Raw genomic sequence first — 26,348 nt, 5'->3', positions numbered from 1 at the left:
GGATCCAATCTGAGTCGGTCTCTGGGACCCGAGGTTGTAATCCAAGCTTTTGGACTTGTGTTGGAGCCCATCTTCTAGGAACTTCTCTTTAACATAGTATGTGCTGTTCTGTGTGTTGCATTTATAGTGCCTGTGGTAAGTGGCTTTTTAGATGTTGATGGCTGGCTTTTAAGTCATTAGCGTGTGCTGCCCAGCCCTCACCTTTTAAGTACTAGGCTAAATGTAAATCATCACTCCTAATGACTTACCAGGGCACCAGGCTTCAATCACTTCCCTGGCTGTTTTTGTGTCTGCTTGTCCAACAATCTTAAAAGTTGAAAATTGAATGTGTATCCTTGTCCATTGCAGTGTGAGGCTACCAATGAGTTTGGGGCTCCTCATCTGATGAATGTCAGGAGTTCATGCAGGAGAAACAGTCCTGCATGAACTAGAACACCATATATTTCATAACTACATATCTAAATTCTGGTGCTGCTATGTGGATGAGATTTTGTCATCATCAAGAGAAAAGCACTTAAAGATTTTCGTGCCATTCTGAACTCCATCTTCCCCAACATACAATTCACAATGGAGGAAGAAACAGCTAGGCAATTACCATCTGTAAACACAGAAGGTGGAAGCCTAGAAACCACAGCTAAATGGCTATGGAGATTCTCAGTCATCCAGGTCATTATTATCCCAAATGCTTTTTTATGAGTCAATAGGACTTTGTTGTTTTTCTTTGAAGACGTTTTGCTTCTCATCCAAGAAAAAGCAATAGTTACTTGCATAGCTTTATGGGTGGGATTTCTATCTTTTTATTGGGGAATTGTTTTGTATGTATCCAGACTTGGTTTCACTCTTGACCATGCTGACACTTTGTAACTAATAAACATGTTCTTTGAGGAAGTTTCAAGCCTTGGAGTTCTGCTTTATTTGTCTCTGTCTGTCGGAACCATGACAGAATCATTACAGAAACAGTCCTTGGTGAACTAGAACACCATTCATTTCAGAACTACACACCTAAATTCTGGTGCCGCTATGTGGATGAGATATTTGTCATTGTCAAGAGAAATACACTTACAGATTTTCATACCATACTGAACTCCATCCTCCCTAATATACATTTTGTAATGAAGGAAAAACAGCTAGGCAATTAAATTTTTAGATGTACTTGTAAACACAGAAGATGGAAACCTAGAAACCAGAGCTAAATGTCTATGGAGATTCTCAGTTATCCAGGTCATGGTTATCCCAAATATGCTTTTATACAAGGCAACTGGACTTTGCTATTTTTTTTTGAAGACGTTTCACTTCTCATACAAGAAGCTTCTTCAGTTCTTGGATGAGAAGTGAAATGTCTTCAAAGAAAAACAAGAAAGTCCAGTTGCGGCATGAAAAAGCATCTTTGGGATACCTAGAAACCACATTTTATCACAAGGCTACCAACATTTCACAATTCTGAATTTCAACATCAACCATCCACTGTCACACAAAAAGAGTTGCATCATAACAGTATAAGCAAGGTGAAAAGTCACTGGAGTAACCAGCATGACAAACAGCTGGAGAGCAGGTAGCTACATGAACAATTCAAGCAGAATGGGTGCCCACAATCATTTGTCATAAGATGTCTGTTCAACACGGTGGGGAGAGAAGGTAAGAAAGAAGATATAAGACCAACCACATGGCACAAGCTGACATATATCCAAAGCATTTCACAAGCAGTAGAATGCAGATTCTGAGATGTACAAGGGGGCATTCCTACCGCAGAGGCTACCATACGAGAACAAATTATGCCAATCAGGAAAGTAAATGCAGGTGTGGTGAGCGCAAGACTTGGGGTGATGGTCAGTTTTAGTAGATGTCCAATTAATTTCTCCTATTCTGTGATGAGCAATAAAATGGGATAGCACATTAGTCCAATCTTGCCTGTATTTCAAAATGCATAAGCATCAATGCCTGCTGAAAAGCTATTCACTTCTCTAAAGCAGGAAATTTACTATAGTTTTTCAAAGCACATCACTTGAAAAAACCACTATATCAAAATGGCCAGCAGCTGTCCCCAGATTTTTGAATTGGCTATGGGAAGGAAAAACTGTGAGTGGCAAGAGAAACATGCCCTGCAAAACTCCAGGGAGATGGGATGTGTATGTTAGGCTGAAGTGGTAAATAGATATGCTGACCGTTTTCATGCTTTGTTTCTCAAACTGATTCAACCATCGACTAAACAGTCAGATAAACCCATTAGTGGGAAAGTTCTCTGGACCCAGAAGGTCCATAACCCCAACCAGCAAAGCTCTCTTTCCCCACAATCTGAAAGTATAATGTAGAATTGAGAATTGCTTCATTTTTCCAGGATACAAAATTGTTCTAACATCATTAGGAAGATTTCAAATGACCTTGGAACCACTCTAAGTTTACTTGTTTAAAATTCCAGAAATTGAGAAAATATCACCATTTTAGTTGTTTTTTTTAAATTCACCTGCTTAAATTTGGGATTCCATACAATGGCAGTTGTATTAATGGTGTGGTCTTCCTTCTGAGAACTCTGAGGTTCAATATGTCCAACTTGGACCTTCTGATAGGATCAATTGGGGAAAGTAATCAAGTTGACGATATCGTATGCTGCTGCCAGGTTTCCATTCTCATTGAAAGCTATTTCTTCCCCAGCACTATTGTTGAAATGGACTTTTTTCAGAAATAAACGAAGCTAAAAGATAAGACAGGTAAGTGAGAAATTAGTGCTGATAGTAGGCAATAGGATTTACAGTTCCATGCTGTGATTTACCAAATGTTGCTGAGTTGATTTTTAATGAACTTCCAAACATTTGAGTTAATATTTTTTATGTTGAAAGGCATAATTCTACTTTGCAGGAATATGTTCATATTTTTTTAAGTTTAAGTAATTAATACAGATTTTGTCAGATAGACTGCTCTTGCAAATTTTGCATTTCATGAGAGAGAAAAATTATTGCTAAGAAATATAACAGAAAAACAGAATATTAGAATAACAGAATTGGAAACGACCTTGAAGGTCTTCTACTCCAACCTATTGCTCAAGCAGGAGACCTTAGATCATTTCAGACAAATGCCTGTCCAATCTCTTAAAAACCTCCAGTGTCAGAGCGCCCACAACTTCGGAAGGAAAGCCGTTCCACTGATCAATTATTCTAACTGTCAGGAAATTTCCCCTTAGGTTTAGTTGGTTTTCTCCTTGATTAATTTCCAACCATTGCTTTTTGTTCTGCTTTCATGGGCTTTCGAAAATGGCTTGACTCTTTGTGGCTGCCCATTATATCTAATGGATATCATAACAGAACATATTTATTGGAATCCTGTCCCAGAAAACATGATTAAAAAGTTCCTTTATGGCCTTTGCAGATTAAATCAGCTTACACGAAACATATCTTAGAGAAACGTAAGTATTCTCATTCTATCATAACCCTGCCTCCAACTTCTTTCTATTATTATTATTTTTCAGAAATTCTTTCTTCTCTCTACTGTAGTAAATTTTTTTCTCTATACTCAGCCACAAAATGCTGCAAAAAAGGTAATCTTTTACTGGATTTGAGAATTTTTTGGATTGAAAATTGGAAAGAGAGCAAAAGGCCTCTAGGGGAAAAATTACTTCCATATAGCTAAAATAATATCTGTAAAAAAAAATCAAAATTGCAACAAGGAATAAGCACTTTCAGAGGTTACCACCAAGTGTCTAGACAACTAAAAATTATAAAGAGCAATTTAAAATATATATTAGATATATAATTCTTCTACTCTAATGGAATAGCTAAATGAAGAACCTCGTATTGTTAATGGAATAGAGTAGAAGAATTATTATTTCTTGCCTACTGTCAGATGCAAGAAATCAGGAACCAGAATTGAGTTCATAAGTCGTACAAGTTTATTTCATTATACCTATAAATAGGAATATGAACTACTAATGATCAAGGCGAATTGGTACCAGAGAAAAGTCAAGGGAGCGGGACTTAGGTCTTTTATGGGGGTAAAGAGACACGAACCTGATGATGCATTTGACCCCACCCTCAGGCTCAGCAAGTAATCTCCTGTAATCTAAACAAAATCATGTTTTGTTCAACCAGACACTTTCAGATAAATGCAGATGGGATTGGAGTAAAAATATACTGTTAATGAATGTTGTAAAAATTGAAATCAATATGCGATTAAAGCTACATTTCCATTACATTAGGAGGCACCATAATTTACCTGCCAAGGTTGGACTTTCAGAAAATTCCACTTTTCTCCTTTGTCCATTGTCTTCTTCCTGGTTCTGGGTGAATACATGGTATGGAGACCTTGTGCTATAGCATACACAGCATTGTAAATATTGTAGCTCTGACCAGACATCTCCATTTCAAAGACAGTTCCAGGGAGACTCCCCAGATCCTCCTTCCCAGTGCAGCTTCCTTTGCCTTGTGCATATATATTGTACACTGGAAATGAACAGATAAATGCAGCACTCCAGAACTGAGGTAGGAAATACATTTTAGAGTGAAACGGATTTAGGTTCTCAAGGAACTCTTGAAAACCTGGTACCATATTTGTGTGAAGGGCGAAAGACAAGCTGCCTTTGAAGGACAATGCTGTGAATTTCTGGGGCTCAAACACGGAAGTGACATCCCACAAAGCACTTATGATCCAAACCCTCTCTAATGGGAGACTGTTACTAATTTCATAGCATTCAAGAATTACTCGTACGCCTTCTATAGATTGCATGTCTCCATAAACAACTATTACATTGGTTTTACTATTCCATAAGGAATGTCCTATGCTATTTAGATTATTGTTCCAGATGCTACTGGGCTCATAATTTATCAGTCTTGGAATAAATTGAATGAAAGAAATGCAAATATCTCTCTGAATTAATTGTGGCCTCAGAATTCTGAAAAATCTCTCTCCAGTGGTGTCTTCTGGGATGAGAAGGCCAATCCAATTCCATCCAAAATGTTTCAAGAGCTGAATAATCCCAACATAGTGAAGGTTTTCATTAGGAGTCATCCAGAAGAAAGAAGGAAACTGCATTTTATCACTCAATGCAAGGTCAAAAGAGCCATAACTGAGTTGCAGGGAGGGAATAATAATGATGTACTTTTAGACTAGGTATTGCTTCTGCAGACACATCAAAAAATGGAAGTAAGTACATTTCTTTTGGATACAGTTTTTCCATAGAAAATCTTGATGGGCAAGACAAATACTAAACCTGGGGCTCAACAAGTCTTTCCTCAGAGCTTTTGCAACCAGACCATCATTAGCATTCCATTTAGACAAAAATAATCTCAATCTTTGATTGTGCTAACCAGAAATAGAGAGGAGAGAGGAATGAGTAACAAGAGAGGAGCTTTATTCCGTAAGGACCTGACAGTATCTGAGAGTATTCATCTGGCATTTTATATTATAAGGCTAAGATAACTAGTGCTTTACTGATAAATGTATTTAACATTGTTGTGGCATTTACAGAAAGAGGAGAAAGTCAAAGAACTTGAGGCACAGCCAGAAGATGGAGAGACCACATCAGACACACTATTACAGCATCAATTAGAAATGGTTGAGTCCACAAAAGAGCAAGAACCAGAATCTCAACACCCAAAGAAGAAAGAAGAAGATGAAAAAGAAGAAGACAGAAACAATGATACCTTGAAAATTTCTTACAAACTAAATATGATGTTTGTGCTTATTAAGAATTACTGTGGTTGTAATAGTAATTGATGCATTACATTTCTCTGGAAAGATAAATAAATAAATAAAAACTACCCCAAATCAATTCCCCAATATTGCAGCTGTTTTGAGGGGTTCTCTCCACTTTTAACTACCACTCTTTCCATTCTTATGCATTTATGTGAGCCCGGATACCTACCTGTGGAATTTTGTAAGCATTTAATATGTTGGCCATCTGTATGGTGTTCTGGGAAGGGAGATCACCAATGACAGCCATGATGTTTTGCTCCTTTCCCCTCCTATAATTGAGGGGACAATGGCCTTCAACAAAGAAAAGTGTCAAAAGGTTCTCAGAGGCTTTCAGTGCTTGAAAACCATTGTCATAGACCTTGGAGACCAAAGTGATGTTGGGTAACAAGTTCTCATTCCTGTTGATCTCCTGAATGGCAAAACTGAAGGCTAGGATATGCTGTAGGTTTTTAGGCAATGGCCTGCAAGAAGAGTTTCAGTTAGTTCTACAATCTTAGAATGTGACAAGGATTAGATTTAGGTAGACTTCTTTGATAGTGCTTTTCTCTTTGCCTAAAATGATGTATTTGTCTGCTTTAATGTGTATTAGAGAAGTGAACAGTGCACCTATGTTCTGAAGCAGTTCTTTGAAAAAGAAAAAAAAATGATTTGTATAATTCACTAGTTAAGATATTCTAGAGGTGAGGAAAGCATAGAATGAGGAGCTGAGGTGGAGTGTCTGAATGTCACTTGAGGATCAGGTGGGCGTCTGTGCATCACATTTTGAGAAGCTTTTAATGCCATTAAAAGGATTATTTCATATATGTAGGGCAGCAAAGCAACTGGAGGGCAGAAACTGATAGATTGTGCCAAATGTTAGGAGAATCCATATACTCAAGATGTAAAATTTTATCACATTGATATATTTAAATATGTCTCATAATAAGTTCTGCATAATAAGTAGAAATCTCAAGCCACCACAATCTATTTGAAATAAAAGTCTTAGTATATAGAAGGGTTTGCAAATAAGGAATAATTGGTCAAATGTCATACAGTATGATATAGTTTGAGAACCATATATATATAAATTGTATTAAAATATACATGCTAAATATTTTTGACAGGTTTTTTTTTCATTTTATATACTAAATAAAAGAATAGAGGAACAGTGCTATTAAAATCACCCCAGGGAGTTTTTCTGATGAGAAGATTAATTCATGTGTAACAGTAGCCATATGAAAAATCATGTCTACAAGGGTACATTCAACAGCTACATTCCAGCACCTGAAATATCATTAACCACAAGAGATATATTAAATAAGAATCATGCCTAAATCAGTTTAATTCTCATCTACAGTGTGAACAAATTTAACCAGAATCTATTGAATATAATCAAAAACATGAAAGGTAGGTCATGGTTTCTTTCAAAAGAGTACTTGCCATCCACGCAAGAATTCTTCTGGGTGTTCCACAAAGTGGAGTAAAGGCAATTCAGGATAGATAGTAGACACAAATTCTCCAATGATTATATCACTGGAGAGGGTAGGGAAATTAAGCTTAAAATGTTGTTTGTCACCACACATGGGGTTAAAGGTCTTGCTGAAAGAAGCCTGGAGGACAAGGAGAGAAAGTAGAAACACATGGCAAAGTATGTGAGCTCTTTTGAATGCCAAAGGAATTTGGCTCCAATTACAGCAGTGCAGCCACATCTTCATCATAGCACTTTGCCTGGAACAATGAACGAGAGTATCTGTTGGTTTTATGCATAACTAAAGTTGTAGATTACAATAATTATCATCTGAGTGATTCATAATGCAACCTACTGAGCCTCATGAAGTTGTTGTTAATAGTAAAGGTAAACTATTAAGTGTTTAAGTGTTCTGTGGTTTCCCCCAAAAAGAAATCAATTAATTAACTCTGACAATTATGAGGTAGGCAAACCCCTTTCCCAAAGCTACTCAACTATTTTTCCAGTTGAAGAAATTCTATGGTCCAAACCCATCTCCTTTCTACTCCTCATCAAGCAAGAAAGAAATGATCTTGGGATCATAACAGATTTGGGGAACCGAGTCTTGCTTTCCCTATCCAAAGAAAGCAATGCTGGTTAAAAGGAGGAAGAGATAATTTAATAGCCAGATAAATTCTCCCTTCTTATCTCACAATCTCCTAATTCAGAAGAATACTTATTTCTTCTGCCCATCACTTTGCTGAAATGGTCATATTGGAAAAAGAAACTCTGTAGTTTTATTAGAAGGGCAATTGGATGAACTGTGGAGAATGGAGACCACTTTGTAGGCACCAGCTACTTAACTCATTAAAATTGGGTGTAGCTGTTCCCTCCCCCTGGACTCCTGGGCAACTTCCTGTCACCATTTTTTTCCTGTTCATTGCTGAAAGAGACAGATAGAGCTGCTGACTACTGCTCTATCATGGTGGCTGAACAGTTGTCTGGAAGGAGATAGAGCTGCTGACTACTGCTCTATCATGGTGGCTGAACAGTTGTCTGGAAGGCTTTGATCTTGATGCACTTTGAAAGAGGTGGTGAGTTTTGAGAGAGGGATCTCATGCATCGTGGCCTGAAGCAGTGGAAAAGAAGAGGCTTGGTCCTCTATCAAAACTCACCATCCTCTGTGAAGGATGAGGAATGGCAATTCTTCTTTCAGCTTGAAATTAGGTTCACTATGACTAAACCATATTTCTATAGGTCCATCAGGTTGGTCTTATAGTCATTGCTTTTTCTAAAACAAAACACAAAAAAAACTTCTTAAAATGGCAACCAAAGAGGTATATTAGGTAGGCACATTGCTTTATATTATTCCAAACTCTTACATTGCTTTAATTGAAAAAAGAAACCCAGAAATTTCAGTGGCTTTAAAAATGGCATATACATAGTAAATCATGCATTAAATACAATAGAAATAATAACAATAAAATAAACCAGCATAATTTTATCACTCAAAAGCTTACTGACCATGCAGATATAGTTGTATAATTTTTGGGGTAGCAGCAAAGTGCTAGTTTGACCACTCCCTTCTCTTAGGAATTAGTTTCCATGAATGAATGAATGAAGTAAAGTATATAGTGGTACCTTGGTACTCAACTACTTTCAAACTCATCAAATTTGGTAGTCAATACATTTCAACATGAAAATTTTGTGCTGCTATTCATTGTTTGTTTGATGCATAAGCTTGAACTTCTTGGCATTGGCTGCCATTATTTCTTATGAGAAAACATTGTTTGGTACTCATCGTTTTGAGTCCTCATCATGCTTCCCTGAACAAATTAACAATGAGTACTAGGGTACCACTGTATTTGTCAGTTTTTAGTTTGATTTTTTTTGAAGAAGTATAAGGAATAGTTATATCTTCTTCTGTTCTTTTCATATTTGGAGAATGCAACTATACTGACACATATTTCCACATTGTCACTTAAACACTCATTTTGTCTTTAACATGTTAGAATGGAAGATTTCAGCATCTTACTAAAAGATAAAGTAGAAGCACAGGAGAGATGTAAAGATGGTGTACAATTTTAGATGTTCTACAACTAAATAGCTAATGTCATTGAGGGGTGAAGTGACCTAGAGGTAGAGCTCTCTTCTCATAATCAGGAGGCTGTGGGTTTGATCCTATGTGTAGTGGCAGATATTTCACTCTCTGGGCACAATGAGTAATTGTCTGTTGCAAACTCTGCATAGGCATCAGGAAGGGCATCTGGCCAGTAAAAACTTGAGCTCCATTCAGCTGCCCCAACTCCACCCTGATGCAAGGGATTGCAAGGTTGTTAAAAGAAAAAATTAGCTAATGTCATTATATAGAGCAGGGATGTCAAACTGCCAGCCCCCGGGCCAGATGCATCCTATCAAAACCGCACCCAGCTCAACTGCTTTGAAATTCATTGAATTTGATACTCAACACATTTTGATGTGAGAATCTTGTCTCAGTACTCATTGAGGTAAAACTTGTTGGTGTCAGCTCCTTTGTGACTCACTATATTATTCCAAATTTGTTTGGTACTTATTGTTTGGTATTCACTGGAACCAATTAAGAATAAGTACCAAGGTACCACTGTATAAAATTAAAACCAGAAGATTTTCTTTTAGAACTATTGGATGAAGAATTTGGAAAAAAAATGGAAATTTATTACATATGTTGACAGCAATAAGAATCCTATATGGGCAAAAAAGGAAAGGCTTGTCAATTCCCACAGTGGAAGAATGAGGGAAGAGAATCATTTTATTGCTGATTTTTTTACTTACTCAATTTATAAGAGCCAGTATGGTCTAGTGCAGGGGTCTTCAAACTTGGCCCTTTTATGACTTGTGGACTTCAACTCCCAGAATTCCTCAGTCAGTGTGCCTGGCTGAGGAATTCTGGGAGTTGAAGTCCACAAGTCATAAAAGGGCCAAGTTTGAAGACCGCTGGTCTAGTGGTTAAGGCATCAGGCTAGAAATCAGGATACCATGAGTTCTAGTCCATTAAAGCCAGCTGGATGATCTTGGGCAAGTTGCTCGCTATCAGCCTGTCACCTCACAGGGTTGCTGTTTAGGGAAAATAGGAGGAGGAAGATAGGTTGTATATGTTTGCCCCTTGAGCTGTTTATGAGAAAAGTTATAAATATGTGGTGCAAATAAATAAATATCACCTAACTCAAACAAAGTGACTTTGGGTGGTATATAATACAGAGTTTCTGCTGAGATCATTTTCTTTGTCAACAGGGATTTGATGCCCTACAACTGCCATAATGATAGTGATTAATTGAAGGAAATTGTGAGAGGTAGAATATCGATGACTGCAAAGCCACTTCAGCTCAAGAGCTCCTAGCTCTTTTTCTAATCTTCTTTTCTAATCTTCTAATCTTCTAAGCTCAACCATTCCTTCAGAAAACATTTGAACATAAAAGATCCTTATCAGCGAAACGTTTCCACACATCCTTCAGATCTTTCAGATGAAATTATAATTGGAGAATTTGTATCCATGATACTTGGTAATTATAGGGAACAGAAGTTTAGGGAAGATCCAATTTCTTCACCAGCACAAGCTTAGTAAGTAATTCTTCATTTTTATCTAAGGTGTCTCTGACCCCATAACATACTTTCCTTAAAAAACCTTCAGTCGTTTTTCATTCTTGGAAGATTCTGTTTGGGTCTGATGATCATTCTTACTTTCCCCACTTAAATAACTATTTCTAAATAATGATAGATCTCTTATTCTGTCTTCTAATTTTCTCCATGTTTTGACATTTTGTATGCCAAGCACACTTATAGCAGAAATTGAGGTGGGAGGCAGGTTTCAGCTATTAACTGAAAACACATAGCTAGCCTGTGTGTGAAGATGGATTTGCTCAGAGCCCTAATAGTTCTCTCTGTACAATTTAGATCCCCTGGTAGACGATAAGGAGTAAATAATAAATTAAAAAAATGTTAATTCTAAGATATTGTTTCATTTGTAGGGTATAGTACCTTGGGAAAGTTAAATGAGAGTAATTAGGAATTCTTACATCCCTAATTCCTTTTAAGAATTCTCATTAGAAACCCTGACAAAGTATGTCTATGGCTATATTATATTTAATAATGTACTTTGGATGAGTAAAGAGAGAAGCAATTTTGTATATCCAAAGTATACATCCAAAATTTTGTGTATCCTTATATACTTTACCTGGAAGATTAGATCCTCTCTGTCTCTCTGTCTGTCTCCCCCATCTCTCTGATTTAAGAGCATACCGTATTTCCCGGCGTATAAGACGACTTTCTAGGCCACAAAAACCTTCTTAAAAGTTGGGGGTCATCTTATACGCCGAGTCGTCTTATACGCCGGAAAATACGGGTATTCTATTTTATTCCTTTACACATGTGATTTGGTATATTACTCATCAAGTTTTCTCTCCCCCCCCCTCACTCAAAAAGAGTCCTTGATTGGTAGAGTGGCAGTGGGGAGAGCAATTAAACTCTAAGCTGTTTGTTTCAGCAATCCGTCCCCGCGGCTCACCTCTAGCAGGCTTGTGGTTTGCAGCTGCTTTTTGCTAACTTGAAGTCACAGGCTGGTAAATGCCTGTGGGTCTCAATCTTTCCGAGCTGGAGATCAGGGTGGGAGGGAAGGATTGGAGGGAGAGGGAGGAGGGAAAGGAGGCGTGTGTGTGTTGTGTGTGTGTGTTGTGTGTGTGTGCGCACGCTCCTCCTCGCTGCTTTCTGAGCTGGGAAGGATTGCATTTTCCGAGCTGGAAATCGGGGTGGGAAGGAAGGATTGGAGGTAGAAAGGAGGCGTGTGTGCATGTGTGTGTGTGTGTGTGTGTGTTGTGTGTGTGCGCGCACGCTTCTCCTCGCTGCTTTCTGAGCTGGGAAGGATTGCATTTTCCGAGCTGGAAATCGGGGTGGGAAGGAAGGATTGGAGGGAGAAAGGAGGCGTGTCTGCATGCGTGTGTCTGTGTGTGTGTGTGTGTGTGTGTGTGTTGTCTGTGTGCGCGCACGCTTCTCCTCGCTGCTTTCTGAGCTGGGAAAGATTGCATTTTCCGAGCTAGAAATCGGGGTGGGAAGGAAGGATTGGAGGGAGAAAGGAGGCGTGTTTGCATGCGTGTGTCTGTGTGTGTGTGTGTGTGTGTGTGTGTTGTGTGTGTGCGCGCACACGCTTCTCCTCGCTGCTTTCTGAGCTGGGAAGGATTGCATTTTTCTAGCTGGAAATCGGGGTGGGAAGGAAGGATTGGAGGGAGAAAGGAGGCGTGTGTGCATGCGTGTGTGTGTGTGTGTGTTGTGTGTGTGTGTTCTCCTCGCTGCTTTCTGAGCTGGGAAGGATTGGAGGGAGAGGGAGGAGGGAAAGGAGGCATGTGTGTGTGTGCCCGGCACTTGCTCTTTCTATTGTTTTTTATCTTCCTCCTATCATCATCAGTTCAGTTTGGTTGACAGCTTAAAAAACAAACAGCATGGCAGCTCCCATGGTTTTATTGTCTTATCCTTCCTTTCAGCTTTAGAGTGAATTAGGAAAAGTTTAATCCACTTGCACTGTTTTATGTTTATATGTTTGATGACAGCCTTATGTTTATAAATGACAGTTTTTCTGCTAAGTACCTGCATGTCATAAGCATTTGAATTAAAATTACCATATTGAAATCAAATCTGATGTTTTTAAATTTTTATTTGGTGTGTGTTGGAAGAGGGGTAGTCTTATACGCTGAGTATAGTAATAGTAAAGTTGGAAGGGACCTTGGAGGTCATCTAGTCCAACCCCCTGCTCGGGCAGGAAACCCTACACCATTTCGGACAAATGGCTGTCCAGTCTCTTCTTAAAAACTTCCAGTGTTGGAGCATTTACTGCTTCTGGAGGCAAGCTGTTCCACTGATTAATTGTTCTCACTGTCAGGAAGTTTCTCCTTAGTTCTAGGTTGCTTCTCTCCTTGATTAGTTTCCACCCGTTGCTTCTTGTCCTGCCTTCAGGTGCTTTGGAAAATAGCTTAATTCCCTCTTCTTTATGGCAGCCCCTGAGATATTGGAATACTGCTATCATGTCCCCCCTTGTCCTTCTCTTCGTTAAACTAGACATACCCAATTCTCGCAACCGTTCCTTATATGTTTTAGCCTCCAGTCCCCTAATCATCTTTGTTGCTCTTCTCTGTACTCTTTCTAGAGTCTCAACATCTTTTTTACATCGTGGTGACCAAAACTGGATGCAGTATTCCAAGTGTGGCCTTACCAAGGCATTGTAAAGTGGTATTAATACTTCACGTGATCTTGATTCTATCCCTCTGTTAATGCAGCCTAGCACTGTGTTGGCCTTTTTGGCAGCTGCAGCACACTGCTGGCTCATATTTAAGTGATTGTCTACTAGGACTCCGAGGTCCCTCTCACAGTTACTACTATTGAGCATGGTGCCACCTATGCTGTACTTGTGCATTTGGTTTTTCTTGCCTAAATGTAGAACCTTGCTTTTTTCACCATTGAATTTCATTTTGTTAGTTAGTGCCCAGTGTTCAAGTCTGTCCAGATCCTTCTGTATCTGAAGCCTGTCTTCTGGAGTGTTGGCTATTCCTGCCAGCTTGGTGTCGTCTGCAAATTTGATGAGTTCCCCATCTATCCCTTCATCCAAATCGTTGATGAAGATGTTGAAGAGTACTGGGCCCAGAACAGAGCCCTGGGGCACCCCACTACACACTTCCCTCCATATAGATGCAGTTCCATTGAGGACCACTCGCTGAGTACGGCCGGTCAGCCAGCTACGGATCCATCTGGTGGTGGTTCTGTCTACCCCACATTTTTCTATCTTGTCAAGTAGTAGGTTGTGATCTACTTTATCAAATGCCTTACTGAAGTCCAAGTAAATTATGTCCACAGCATTCCTCTGATCCACTAATTTTGTCACTTGGTCAAAGAATGCAATAAGATTTGTCTGGCATGATCTATTTTTGACAAACCCATGTTGGCTTTTAGTAATGACTTTGTTTGCCTCTAGGTGTTCGTTGATTCGTTGTTTGATTATCTTTTCCAGGATCTTCCCAGGTATTGAGGTCAGGCTGATAGGTCTGTAATTTCCTGGATCCATTTTTTTTCCTTTTTTGAGGATGGGAACTACATCAGCTCTTTTCCAGTCCTCTGGTAGTTCCCCTGTGTTCCAGGATCTTTGAAAAATATAGTTCAGTGGCTCCGATATCACATCTGCCAGTTCCTTTAACTGGAAAACTTGGGGGTCGTCTTAACGCCCAGTCGTCTTATACGCCGGAAAATACGGTAGTTTCTTTATGACATCTATAACTTGTATGAATTACACCATTGAGATATATAATAAAGTACAAAAGAAAAGAGTATCAATATTAAAAAAGAAACCTAAAATATATAGACAGATATATATTGTGTGCATTAATGACAGAGGAAAGAAACTTATTCACTTTGCTTTAGGGGAATATCTGAAGCATTTATTTCAGAAAGAGTTTCCCATCATATAGAGAACGATATTCAGTTGAGCTCTATGGGCAAGCGATGATCTAAGCTGCAAGTCACTTAATTATTAGCCCTTAAGATCTAACATTCAAAATTCTCTTGGCAGTCTAATCCCTAAAAACTACCAGCATGTCCTTGCTTTTATTTTTGCCATCAAAGAAATCAATAAGAATCCCGCACTATTACCCAACAACACATTACGGTCCCAGATTTATGACAATGCGTACAATTCATGGAGAACCACTTGGACCACTTTGGATCTTCTCTTTCTAAGAAAAGGGGATCCACTCAATTATTACTGTATCACTGAAGAGGAAGTGATGGCCAACATTGGGGGACTCACCTCTGAAAATTCTATTCACATGGCCAACATCTTAAGTACTTACAAGATTCCTCAGGTAAATGTTTGGAAATAGGTATATAGAAGAAAAAGGAGAATAACTGTTAAGTCTCAGTGGTAAAGGTAAATTCTTCTATTGTTTGAACTGTCATTTTACATCTATTTCTAATTGAGGACCTGGCTTACTGCAAGCTTGAAATGTAAACTAGAGAAATCAAATTTCTTTCATATCCTTTTCACGAATTTCAAACTAAATACACTGATTGATTGATTGATTGTCTGACTATGTGCCATCAAGTTGATGTTGATTCTTAGTGACCACATAAATATGAAAGCTACTTAACTGGTATTTCTCATCTTCAAAAGGACCACCCATGGGCAATGTAAGTGATTCCATCCACTCACCAAACAATATACTAAAGTGGATTTTTAAGAATGTCCAGTAAATTTGTATCTAATATTAGCAGTCATTTAAAAAGAGTGTATACAAAATTGAATGTTTTTCTGTGATTTAAAATGTTTTTCCCCAGGTTAGTTATGGCTCCTCTGCCCCCATATTAAGAAAGAAAATTGGTTTTTCTTCTTTCTACCGAATGATTCCCAATGAAGCTTTGCAATACATGGGGATAGTTCAACTTCTGAAATATTTTGGATGGAATTGGGTTAGTCTAATTGTTTCAGATGATGAAAGTGGTGAAAACTTTCTTCGAACCTTGAGACCCAAGCTTCTACAGAATAATATTTGCATAGCTGGGATACAGATGATCCCAATTATGTCACTATTTTTATTAAGAGAGATACTTGAGAAAAAAATCCTTCAAATTCAATCTGTTATCTCCCAAAGTAAAATCAATGTGTTCCTTGTATATGGAAATGGCCAGTCTCTGGAAGGATTACAGATGGTTTTATACTCAATGGAAATTGGCCATAACAAGCCTCTGGAGAAGGTGTGGATCACAACATGTGAATGGGATTTCACTGCTCAGAACCCTGCCAGACAATTTAGCAAAAAATCCTTCAATGGAACCCTATCATTCTCACTCCATACCAAAGATGTGCCAGGATTTCAGAATTTTCTTGAGAAAATAAATCCTCTGATGTCTACATTTTATTTCCTGTCTGAATTCTGGACATCAACATTCTTCTGCTCACTCAACATCCATATAATTTGTGGACAGAAAATGAAGAATTGCACTGGGGAAGAGAAGCTGGAGAGCCTTCCTGATTTTGTCTTTGAAATGGGGATGTCTGGTTGGAGTTATAGCATCTACAATGCTGTTTATCTTGTGGCACATTCTCTCCATGCTTTGTATTCCTGGAGGAACAAACGGAGGGGAAGCAGAAATCAAGGCCAATCGAATCTCCAAAATGTTCCTCCCTGGCAGGTACTCACAAGTAAATTGGTCAATTCATTAAAACCAAAACAATTTAGAAAACCAAAAGAGAACTAAAACAGAAGCATACCTGATGTAACAACAGAGATAAATCAGTAAACACAACCAGCGTTTGAAACTGCAAAGAAAAGCAAGTGAATGTTTTTAGAAGAATGTTGAGAGAATGGAGATACCTTATAAAATATTTAAAGTGAATTAGAAATTGAGAGTCCAGATGCACCAATGAGACGCTGATTTAAAATTGATGCTAAATTTAACACCATAGGGAAAATGGATAATTTAATCCAGGGCTTTTCAACCAGTGGTATGGGTACCACCTGTCATAAATTGGCACCTGGCAGGTGATACACGACCATCCTACAAAAGTGGTAACGGGGGAGGGAAATAAGCTGAATCGGTGGCAGCACCGCACAAGCCTAAGTGAGAGATGGCTGGAGATGCAGAGCTGTCAGGGCTCAGCGGAAGCGCCAGGATCAGTGCCGCTTTCCAACTGATTGACACTTCTTTGGGGCTGTCAGGGCTCAGTGGAAGCAACAGGATCAGCGTCAGGCTCCAGCTGGAGCTCAGCACTGATCCTGGTGCTTCTACTGACCTCTGAAGAAGCACCAATCAGCTGGAAAGCAGCACTGATGCTGGCACTTCTGCTGAGCCCAGAAGAAGCACTGATCAGCTGAAATGTTGCAGCATCTCCAGGGTCTTATGATTTACATTCAGATGCTTGGCAACTGATTCATATTTATGGCAGTCACAATGTCCCAGCAGAGGGGGCAGGGAAATAAAAACCAAACACCCCCCCCCCCCACCTCCACTGCCAATCCTCAACAGAAATGCTCCCAACAATGAAAACCTCAGACAGGAGGAAGAGCACCACCAGGTGGGCAGGCAGGTGTCTTGCTCGGCTGTGGCTTGGGGGGCACTTTTTTCAGTGCCATTGTAACTTTGAATAGTCACTAAGTGAACTGTTGTAAGTCAAGGACTACCTGTACTTTATTACTTTTTTCCTTTTTTTTGGTCATCAAGTTTTTGACACCTTGCTAGGCAACTTGTGCTACTCGGATGTTGACATATCCTAAAAGTGGTACAATGGGTGAAAAGGTTGAAAAGCCCTGATTTAATCCATTCTGGGTTGGCTCCTTCTCAAATTAGCAAAAACAACCAGATATTTAATCCCACTATCAGAAGAGGAATAAACAGTAAGGACTGGCTACTTCTCCCAAATGAGTAAAAAGGCCTAAATTGCTTGTAGTTGGAGTGCTCCAGAAAAGGTGTAAGTTAGTTATGACTTAGGTAGAAATAAAAAAGTAATGAACGGACTACAGCCTAATTTCTTTGAAACAAAATATTTATCCACGTCATTCAAAAATGGGAGAAGTGTGTCTCTGGAGAATGAATTTGATAGGCAGACTTGTAGTTTCTCAGGGAAAAGGAAAAAAAATCCTTTCTGTCATCTTACATCGTTTAGACGGAATGGAATGAGTCCCTGGTTTCAGATTCAGATGAAAAATATTGCTGTTGTGGTTAACCATCCATGTTCTGGCTGGATAAAACTTTTTAGATTCTTGATGTACTTCGAAAACACTAATTTTCATTACTGCATCATATCTCAATTTAAATGTCATATCACTGATGTTCCAAGTGACCGTTACTTTTCGTTCCAGCAGTAACCCATTTCTCCTTCCCTCTAGCTTAATTCATTTTTGAGACAAGTCCACTTTAACAATAACGTTGGAGATGAAATATTTCTTGATGAAGAGAGGGATTTAGCGATAGGCTATGACCTCATCAATTTGGTGACATTTCCCAATGAAATTTTCCAGACAGTCCAGGTTGGAAGAATCGATCCCAGTTTTCAACTTGGAAAAGAATTCATCATTAATGCAAGTACCGTTATGTGGAATCCCACATTTCATCAGGTTGGAACTGTTATATTTTCTTACGCTTAATATCAGTATCATTTGAGTGGTAATCTGGAGAACAACAAGGAAATTTGTTGAGAGAGCTGAATTTAGAAAATATATTGGGGGAAAAGAAAAATGCAGAAAGAGTTACCAACGTCAGATAGTTGTGAAATTAGGAATCTTTCTAAGATATTAATAACCTGATTCATAATTTCTAAAATCTATCTGTTCCAAATGTATGTAATTCAGAATTATCAGCGAGAGGAGAAAACTATTTCTTGTTCTATAGACTCTTTTTTTCTGGACAATATTAACAGAAGGTGCCAAAATCTACCTGTGTTGAGAGCTGCCATCCTGGACAAAGCAAACTAATTCAACAGGGGAAACAAATCTGTTGTTATGATTGCATTCCGTGTGCTTCCGGGAGGATCTCAACACAAATGGGTAAGTGTAGAATTCAGATCTATCTAGGAAAACATCCAGAAATTTTCTATTTTGTGCTTTCTCCCTCACATACATCTAATGACCTTATTATGGTTTATGATCTTCAGTAGTGTATTCAAAGGCTATTCTTATATTGATTTGTGCTTTTAAATCAGGGACCCCAACCCCCAAGGTGTGCCTATTCAGAACTGGGCCATACAAGTGGTATGCAGGTATATGTATGAACATGTGATGCTCCATTTGTGTGAGCTTTGTGCACCTGCTGCTCATGCAAATGGAGCTGTGTGTGCTCACCCATTGCTTGTGCAAAACTATTCTCTCTCCCCACCACTGCCGGTGCTGTTACTGTTCCAGAAAGCTGAAAAGATTGGGGATCATCAATTTAAAAGACTTTTGTAGAGTTCAATACTAACTTTTCTACATCGAATAATATATAAATAGAAGGAAGTATGAAAAATATTAGTATGAAGTTCAAATACTGAATTTATGCTTGTGATCTTCAGATGCAGATGAATGTGAGTCTTGCCAAGAAGAACAATATCCTAACACAAATCAACAAGAATGCATTCCCAAAGTAATGATTTACCTGTCCCATAAAGATGGCCTGGGAACAGCTCTGACATCTTTGGCACTTTTTCTTTCTCTGACCACACTTATTGTGATGGCAATCTTCAGGTTACACTCGAACACTCCCATTGTGAAAGCCAACAATTGGAGCATCACATGTATCCTGCTCACCTCTCTGCTGCTATGTTTTCTTTGCTCCCTCTTCTTCATAGGAAGACCTAACAAGGAAACCTGCCTTTTAAGGAAGGCTGTGTTTGGTATCACCTTCTCTGTTGCTGTTTCCTGTGTACTGGCCAAAACGATCACTGTGGTTCTAGCTTTTGTGGCTACAAAACCAGGGAACAAGATGAGGAAATGGATGGGAAAGAGGCTAGCAATCTTGGTTATTGTGCCTTGTTCTTTGATTCAGATTGCCATCTGTGCTGTTTGGTTAGTGAACAAGCCCCCTTTTCCAGAATTAGAGAAGCATTCCCAAGTGGGTGAGATCTTAGTGAAATGCAACGAAGGCTCAGAGATGATGTTTTACATTGTGTTGGGCTACCTGGGTCTTCTGGCCATTGTCAGCTTCACAGTGGCTTTCTTTGCCAGGAAATTGCCTGACAGTTTCAATGAAGCCAAGTTCATCACTTTCAGCATGTTGGTGTTTTGCAGTGTTTGGATTTCCTTCATCCCTACCTACTTGAGCACCAAGGGCAAATTGATGGTAGCCGTGGAGATTTTCTCCATCTTAACCTCTGGTTTATTGAGTTGTATTTTCCTTCCCAAATGCTATATTATTATAATACATCCTGAATTAAATAAAAAGGAGCAAATGGTAAGGAAAAGGAATGATTGATACTGCATAAGAAGAAGCTAAGATTCCTAGCTTCAAAATAAAGGCACAATGCCAGTGTAGACGTAATGCAGACAATCTCTGAAAGATTCTAAGGCAGTGGTTCTTAAACTTTCTAATGCCACGACCCCATAATACAGTTCCCCATGTTATGGTGACCCCCAACCACTTATACATCACCGGGTGCCAGGGGCGTGGCCAAAGAAAAGGGGAAAAAAATGGCGGACAGCCTTGTTTGGTGACCCCCGTGAAATGGTCGTTCGACCCCCAATGGGGTCCCGACCCACAGGTTGAGAACCACTGTTCTAAAGTGAGATTGGCTCATTTGTTAGCTGAAAAATTGAGAATGGTTGAAGGCTAATTGTGTGCTTTTTGCTGAATAAAGATACGTTCTTCATTTTGTTTAATATATATATTATTAAACACTTTAAACTAACATAAAAACTAACATTAAGAAAAAAGAAAAGAATATACAATAGTGCAGAAACAAAAAATAAAAATAAATTTAAAAAGGAGCTTCAAGTTTTTTTTGTTTCAATGATTAAATGAAAATTATTGATCAAATTAATAATAATGGAAATTGGCCAAGATTCTTTGCAAAGCAGATAGTTGGTAGCTCTATTAAAGAAAATAAGTTCAGTCTTGTGTACAGGAAGTTTATCGATTGAGATATTTTGCTTTCTGTTGACACTAGGAGGTGACTACTATTAAAATTAATCTAATCCCACAAAAATAAAAGAAAATCCAGAAAGATAAGAGGCTGTTGCTTATATGGTTCAGGTCTTCCTTTTGAGAAAAAGGCGGGTGAGGCAGGAGACTTTTGCGTAAAGTTTTCTAGTGTGCCATTTATAGTTATTGCTGATTTGGGATCCAATGCTCATTATCAGTTGGTCTATCGCAATGGACTTACTTGGAACTGCCCTTCAAAAGCATTTGGAAGCTGTGTCTGGTTTGCAGTGCAATTGTATTCGTCATTTTTTAGTATGAGTATACTGGCCCACATTAAAACTGAAATTCTATTGCCTGCTCTCAAAAGAAAGTATATATCTATCCATACACATGCATAACACATATATACACATGATATACAGTGGGGCAAAAAAGCATTGCCCCACTATATATCATATATACACATGATATACAGTGGGGCAATTGTGCAAGTTCTCCCACTTAAAAAGATGAGAGAGGCCTGTAATTGTCATCATAGGTAGACCTCAACTATGAGAGACAAAATGAGCAAACAAATCCAGACAATCACATTGTCTGATTTGGAAAGAATTTATTTACAAATTATGGTGGAAAATAAGTATTTGGTCAATATCAAAAATTCATCTCAATACTTTGATATATATATCCTTTGTTGGCAATGACAGAGGTCAAACATTTTCTGTAAGTCTTCACAAGGTTGGCACACACTGTTGCTGGTATTTTGGCCCATTCCTTCATGCAGATCTCCTCTAGAGCAGTGATGTTTTGGGGCTGTCGCTGGGCAACACGGACTTTCAACTCCTTCCAAAGGTTTTCTATGGGGTTGAGATCTGGAGACTGGCTAGGCCACTCCAGGACCTTGAAATGCTTCTTACGAAGCCACTCCTTCATTGCTCAGGCGGTGTTTTTGGGATCATTGTCATGCTGAAAGACCCAGCCATGTTTCATCTTCAATGCCCTTGCTGATGGAAGGAGGTTTGCACTCAAAATCTCACGATACATGGCCCCATTCGTTCTTTCCTATACACGGATCAGTCGTCCTAGTTCCTTTGCAGAGAAACAGCCCCAAAGCATGATATTGCCACCCCCATGCTTCACAGTAGGTATGGTGTTCTTTGGATGTAACTCAGCATTCTCTCTCCTCCAAACACGACGAGTTGTGTTTCTACCAAAGAGTTCTACTTTGGTTTCATCTGACCATAGGACATTTTCCCAATTCTCTTATGGATCATCCAAATGCTCTCTAGCAAACTTCACATGGGCCCGGACATGTACTGGCTTAAGCAGGGGGACACGTCTGGCACTGCAGAATCTGAGTCCCTGGAGGCGTAGTGTGTTACTGATGGTTGCCTTTGTTACGTTGGTCCCAGCTTTCTGCAGGTCATTCACTAGGTCCCCCTGTGTGGTTCTGGGATCTTTGCTCACCGTTCTTGTGATCATGTTGACCCCATGGGATGAGATCTTGCATGGAGCCCCAGATCGAGGGAGATTATCAGTGGTATTGTATGTCTTCCATTTTCTAATTATTGCTCCCAGAGTTGATTTCTTCACACCAAGCTGCTTACCTATTGCAGATTCAGTCTTCCCAGCCTGGTGCAGGTCTACAATTTTGTTTCTGGTGTCCTTCGACGGTCTTCACCATAGTGGAGTTTGGAGTGTGACTGTTTGAGGTTGTGGACAGGTGTCTTTTATACTGATAACAAGTTCAAACAGCTGCCATTAATACAGGTAATGAGTGGAGGACAGAGGAGCCTCTTAAAGAAAAAGTTACAGGTCTGTGAGAGCCAGAAATCTTGCTTGTTTGTAGGTGACCAAATACTTATTTTCCACTATAATTTGCAAATAAATTCTTTCCAAATCAGACAATGTGATTGTCTGGATTTGTTTTCTTATTTTGTCTCTCTTAGTTGAGGTCTACCTATGATGACAATTACAGGCCTCTCTCATCTTTTTAAGTGGAAGAACTTGCACAATTGGTGGCTGACTAAATACTTTTTTGCCCCACTTTTTTTCCCATATAGTGGAAAGAGGAAGGTTGAGAGTTCACAAGGTTGATACTATATGGAACAAAAGTGAGACTGAATCTGGATGTTCTGTTTTGGATACCCAGAAGCCTCCTCCCAGAAGGTAACAAGGAAAACAGGTTATGAAGTGGATATGTAGTGTCTCAGACAATATTGCGGACCCTGCTCAAGCAATTCTTATATTCTATGTTCTGGATTGAAGGAAGGGAACTGCCAATAATCTTTTCTGCCATCCTCACCATTCTCTGCACAGCTTTCCAGTCTGAAGCAGTAATGCTTCCAAACCAGACTGTAATGCAATATGACAGGATGCTCTTGATCAAATGTTGGTTGTCATTTTTAAACTGCTACATGATACATAGTAATGTGCAGGGCTGCCTGTTTTCAGTGGTGTCACACGTCTGGCAGGTTGGGAAATTCTGTATCCATTTTGTGAAAGAATGATACCGAGTGGGATCCTGGACATATGTCTTCTGTACTGTGAAGCTTCTTTTCAAAATTCAGATGGTCCCAACCATGTGGACTTTCTAGAATCTTGAAGACTTGGTTCCTTCTTCAGTCATTGGGGCTAGAATATTGGTGGAGTCCTTTAATGGAGGTGGAAGTTGTTTAATTCTTACATGCCTTGTAAGAGATTCAATTGATTTTTAAATGATGTTTCCAATGGTGTTTATATTTTGCTTTTATATATACTTTATTAGCTGCTCAGATATATTTGTGTATGGATGGGAAGCTATATAAGTTTGCTAAATGAATACAGATTTAAATACTAACAGGATTAGATACCTTGTTCTATTCATGTGACAAAGCATTGAGAATTATATTGAGACTTTGATTACTACTTTTCAAGGGAAGACTCCTGAAGTTGGGCAAAGATTTTTTAGAGCAGGATGGGACAATCTGGAGAATGATGGATATTTTGGTAGAAAGTTCAAGATCCCTGTTTGCATGCAGTGGTGACAGGGTCCTAGAATGCTCCTTCTCAGCTCAGTGAAAGTGTTCTCTTCCCATCTCTGAACCTGCATACCTTTCCCCCAGTATGGAGGAGGACACAAATAAATCCATACTGTCTAAACAATGGACAGGCATGGTAATGGTGGGATTACACAAGCCAGATCTCTCTATCCTGCACTGTCATATGCACCTGCCTTCTCACAAGTCCTCTTCTGATGGAACTGCTTTTAAACATAGGCTTAACACATTTCTTGAATTGGAGATTGACTCAGAGGCCTGGGGTTTGAAACAAGCATTTAGTCAAGTAGCCAAGAAGGACGAGGCAGCTTCCATTCCTCTGAAGTTACCTGATAGGATGAGCAATGAAGCATGTCAATTTTTTTTTCTTCAATAAAACTGCCAGCGTTTGTTGTATTTTCAAAGAAATGTTAAGATTGTCCTTTGAAGAACTTTTGAGTGCATTTTTGGCTTCCTTAAGTCTTTCTCTTTCCTTGGTCACAAATGAAGTAGGTCAGTAGAAAACTATTTTAGTCTTCATGATCTGTTCAGTCCTTCACATCAACAATTGTGCTTTGAAGAGTCAACTTGCACTCTTTTCCACATCTGATATCCATGCCCAGATAGATAGCTCATACGATTATGTCTAATTAGATGAAGTGTCTAATTGGGATCATCAATGTCATGATGGCTTTCTTGGCATGGACATTGCCTGATAGTTAAATTATGCCAATCTGTGAATGGAAAACCCTTCCCCCTTCCATTATATAAACAATAGAGTTATATTTCCTTTTCTTTTCACTGAGACTGGCACATAATCAATTGCGTACATTCAGAATCTCATTTATTTCGGCATCTGAAATCTACCTTTGTAAGTTTCTGTGCTATGTAGGGCTATTATAGAGAAATCATAGTTGGCCTTATCCCTCATTTACCTGCCTCAAAATGAGATGTGCAAATGGTGTATTTTTGTTTTAATTATCACTTTTTTTCCTCATCAAGCATATTGTACTTTTGATTCTCAATATCTATTTTTCTATTGAAAGAAAGCCACGTCTTCTGTGAGGATCCTATCAGCATCTTTTCTTTGTTGGTGTATTTGTTTATTAGATTTATAAGGCCACTAACTCAAACAATGTAACACTAGCAGGAATGCAATAAAAAAAAGAAGCAATAAACATGACTCCTTCATGATAAGGGGCCAGGCTATTTTATAGACCGCCTCTCCCTGATTACATCAGGTCACCTCATCAGATGTGCTAGAACAGTGGTTCTTAACCTGGGCGATATTGCCCCCCAGGGGGCGATTTCATTTTTCAGGGGGGCAATGGAACAAAAAGGGGCGACATGGCAAAATGGAGCTGTATACAAGTCTAAATGTTATTCCTTTCAAAAATGGAATAAGACATCTATTCCTGAATAAAATTCTTTGACCAATCATCTGTTATGTTGTCTTCAGCCAAATTAGGAATTAGAGCAGCATTTACGCTGCACTTGAAACCACACTAGTCTTTTTCCTAACTAGCTGCTCTCTGGTATTCAGCTCTGGTCTCAGCATGATAATATAGCACTTGGGCATAAAAATGCAACCTAATAAGCCACCACTTGAGGCCAAGATAGAGAAGACCTCCACAGCCACCATGGATTTCCCCTTAGTGCTTAAGTAAGTGGGCACAAAGGAGACCCAAACACTGCAAAAGACCAGCATGCTGAAGGTGATGAGTTTGGCTTCATTAAAACTGTCGGGCAACTTCCGGGCAAAGAAGGCCACTATGAAGCTGATGAGGGCCAAAAGTCACATGTAGCCCAGCACAACATAAAACATGATCTCTGAGCCTTCATTGTATTGCACTAAGATCTCATCCAATTGGGAATGCATGTCTAACTCTGGGAAAGGAGGAGAAAGGGTCAACCACACAGCACAGATGCTTGTTTGAATAAGTGAGCAAAACATAATGACTGAGACAGACAGCCTTTTCCCTACCCACCACCTCATGCGGTTCCCTGGCTTTGTGGCTATGAAGGCCAGAACCACAGTGAAGGTTTTGGCTAACACACAAGATACTGCAATTGAGAAGACAACTCCAAAAACTGCTTGCCGGAGGAGACATGTGACTATCCCTGGGCATCCAAGGAAGAAGAAAGAGCAGAGAAAACACACCAGGAGTGAGAAAAGCAAAGTGCAGGTGATATCCCAATTGTTGGCTTTGACAATGGGAGTGTTTTGGTGGCGGAGAAATGTCCCCATCACTACAATTGTGATTACAGTAAAAGAAACAGCAAAGCTAGTCAGGATTTCTCCCAGGAATTCTTCGTAGGATAAGTAGGCAATAATTTTGGGAATACATTGATGGTGCTTCTCATTTGGATATTGTTCTTCTGGGCACCTCTCACATTGCTTGGAATCTAAAAACCATAAATAAGATCTTTAAAAATTCTATACATTGAATTGATATTAGGTTTTAACAATTATTCCTTGCTGAAACAATTTTTGGAATCTTCACACATAAAAGTATGGTTGTATTCTGAGCAAGTTTCCATATTACCATTTGAATCTCATAAGTAGAATTGGCTTCATATAAAGAAAATAAACTCTTTCAAAAATT

General features: G+C 39.0%; 1 protein-coding gene and 1 pseudogene across 1 annotated transcript; one reads left to right on the top strand and one right to left on the bottom strand.

Moving 5' to 3' along the window:
• Positions 1 to 2,539: 2,539 nt before the first annotated feature.
• LOC120302217 (vomeronasal type-2 receptor 26-like) lies at positions 2,540 to 20,062 on the top strand. The gene is made up of 9 exons (XM_039330294.1): positions 2,540 to 2,599; positions 5,455 to 5,660; positions 9,121 to 9,184; positions 10,527 to 10,705; positions 14,691 to 14,982; positions 15,455 to 15,586; positions 18,004 to 18,231; positions 18,534 to 18,660; positions 19,164 to 20,062. Exons 1-9 carry the CDS (start codon positions 2,540 to 2,542, stop codon positions 20,060 to 20,062), a joined length of 2,187 nt encoding a protein of 728 aa, XP_039186228.1.
• A 5,220-nt stretch (positions 20,063 to 25,282) lies between these two features.
• On the bottom strand, positions 25,283 to 26,134 carry LOC120302293 (annotated as a pseudogene).
• Between the last annotated feature and the right edge of the window lie 214 nt (positions 26,135 to 26,348).

The sequence above is a fragment of the Crotalus tigris genome, unplaced genomic scaffold (genome assembly GCF_016545835.1).
Source record: "Crotalus tigris isolate CLP2741 ecotype Arizona unplaced genomic scaffold, ASM1654583v1 scf7180000024427.8105951120:4207309, whole genome shotgun sequence".
NCBI lineage: Eukaryota > Metazoa > Chordata > Lepidosauria > Squamata > Viperidae > Crotalus > Crotalus tigris.
This window is presented reverse-complemented; position numbering and strand designations above follow the sequence as displayed.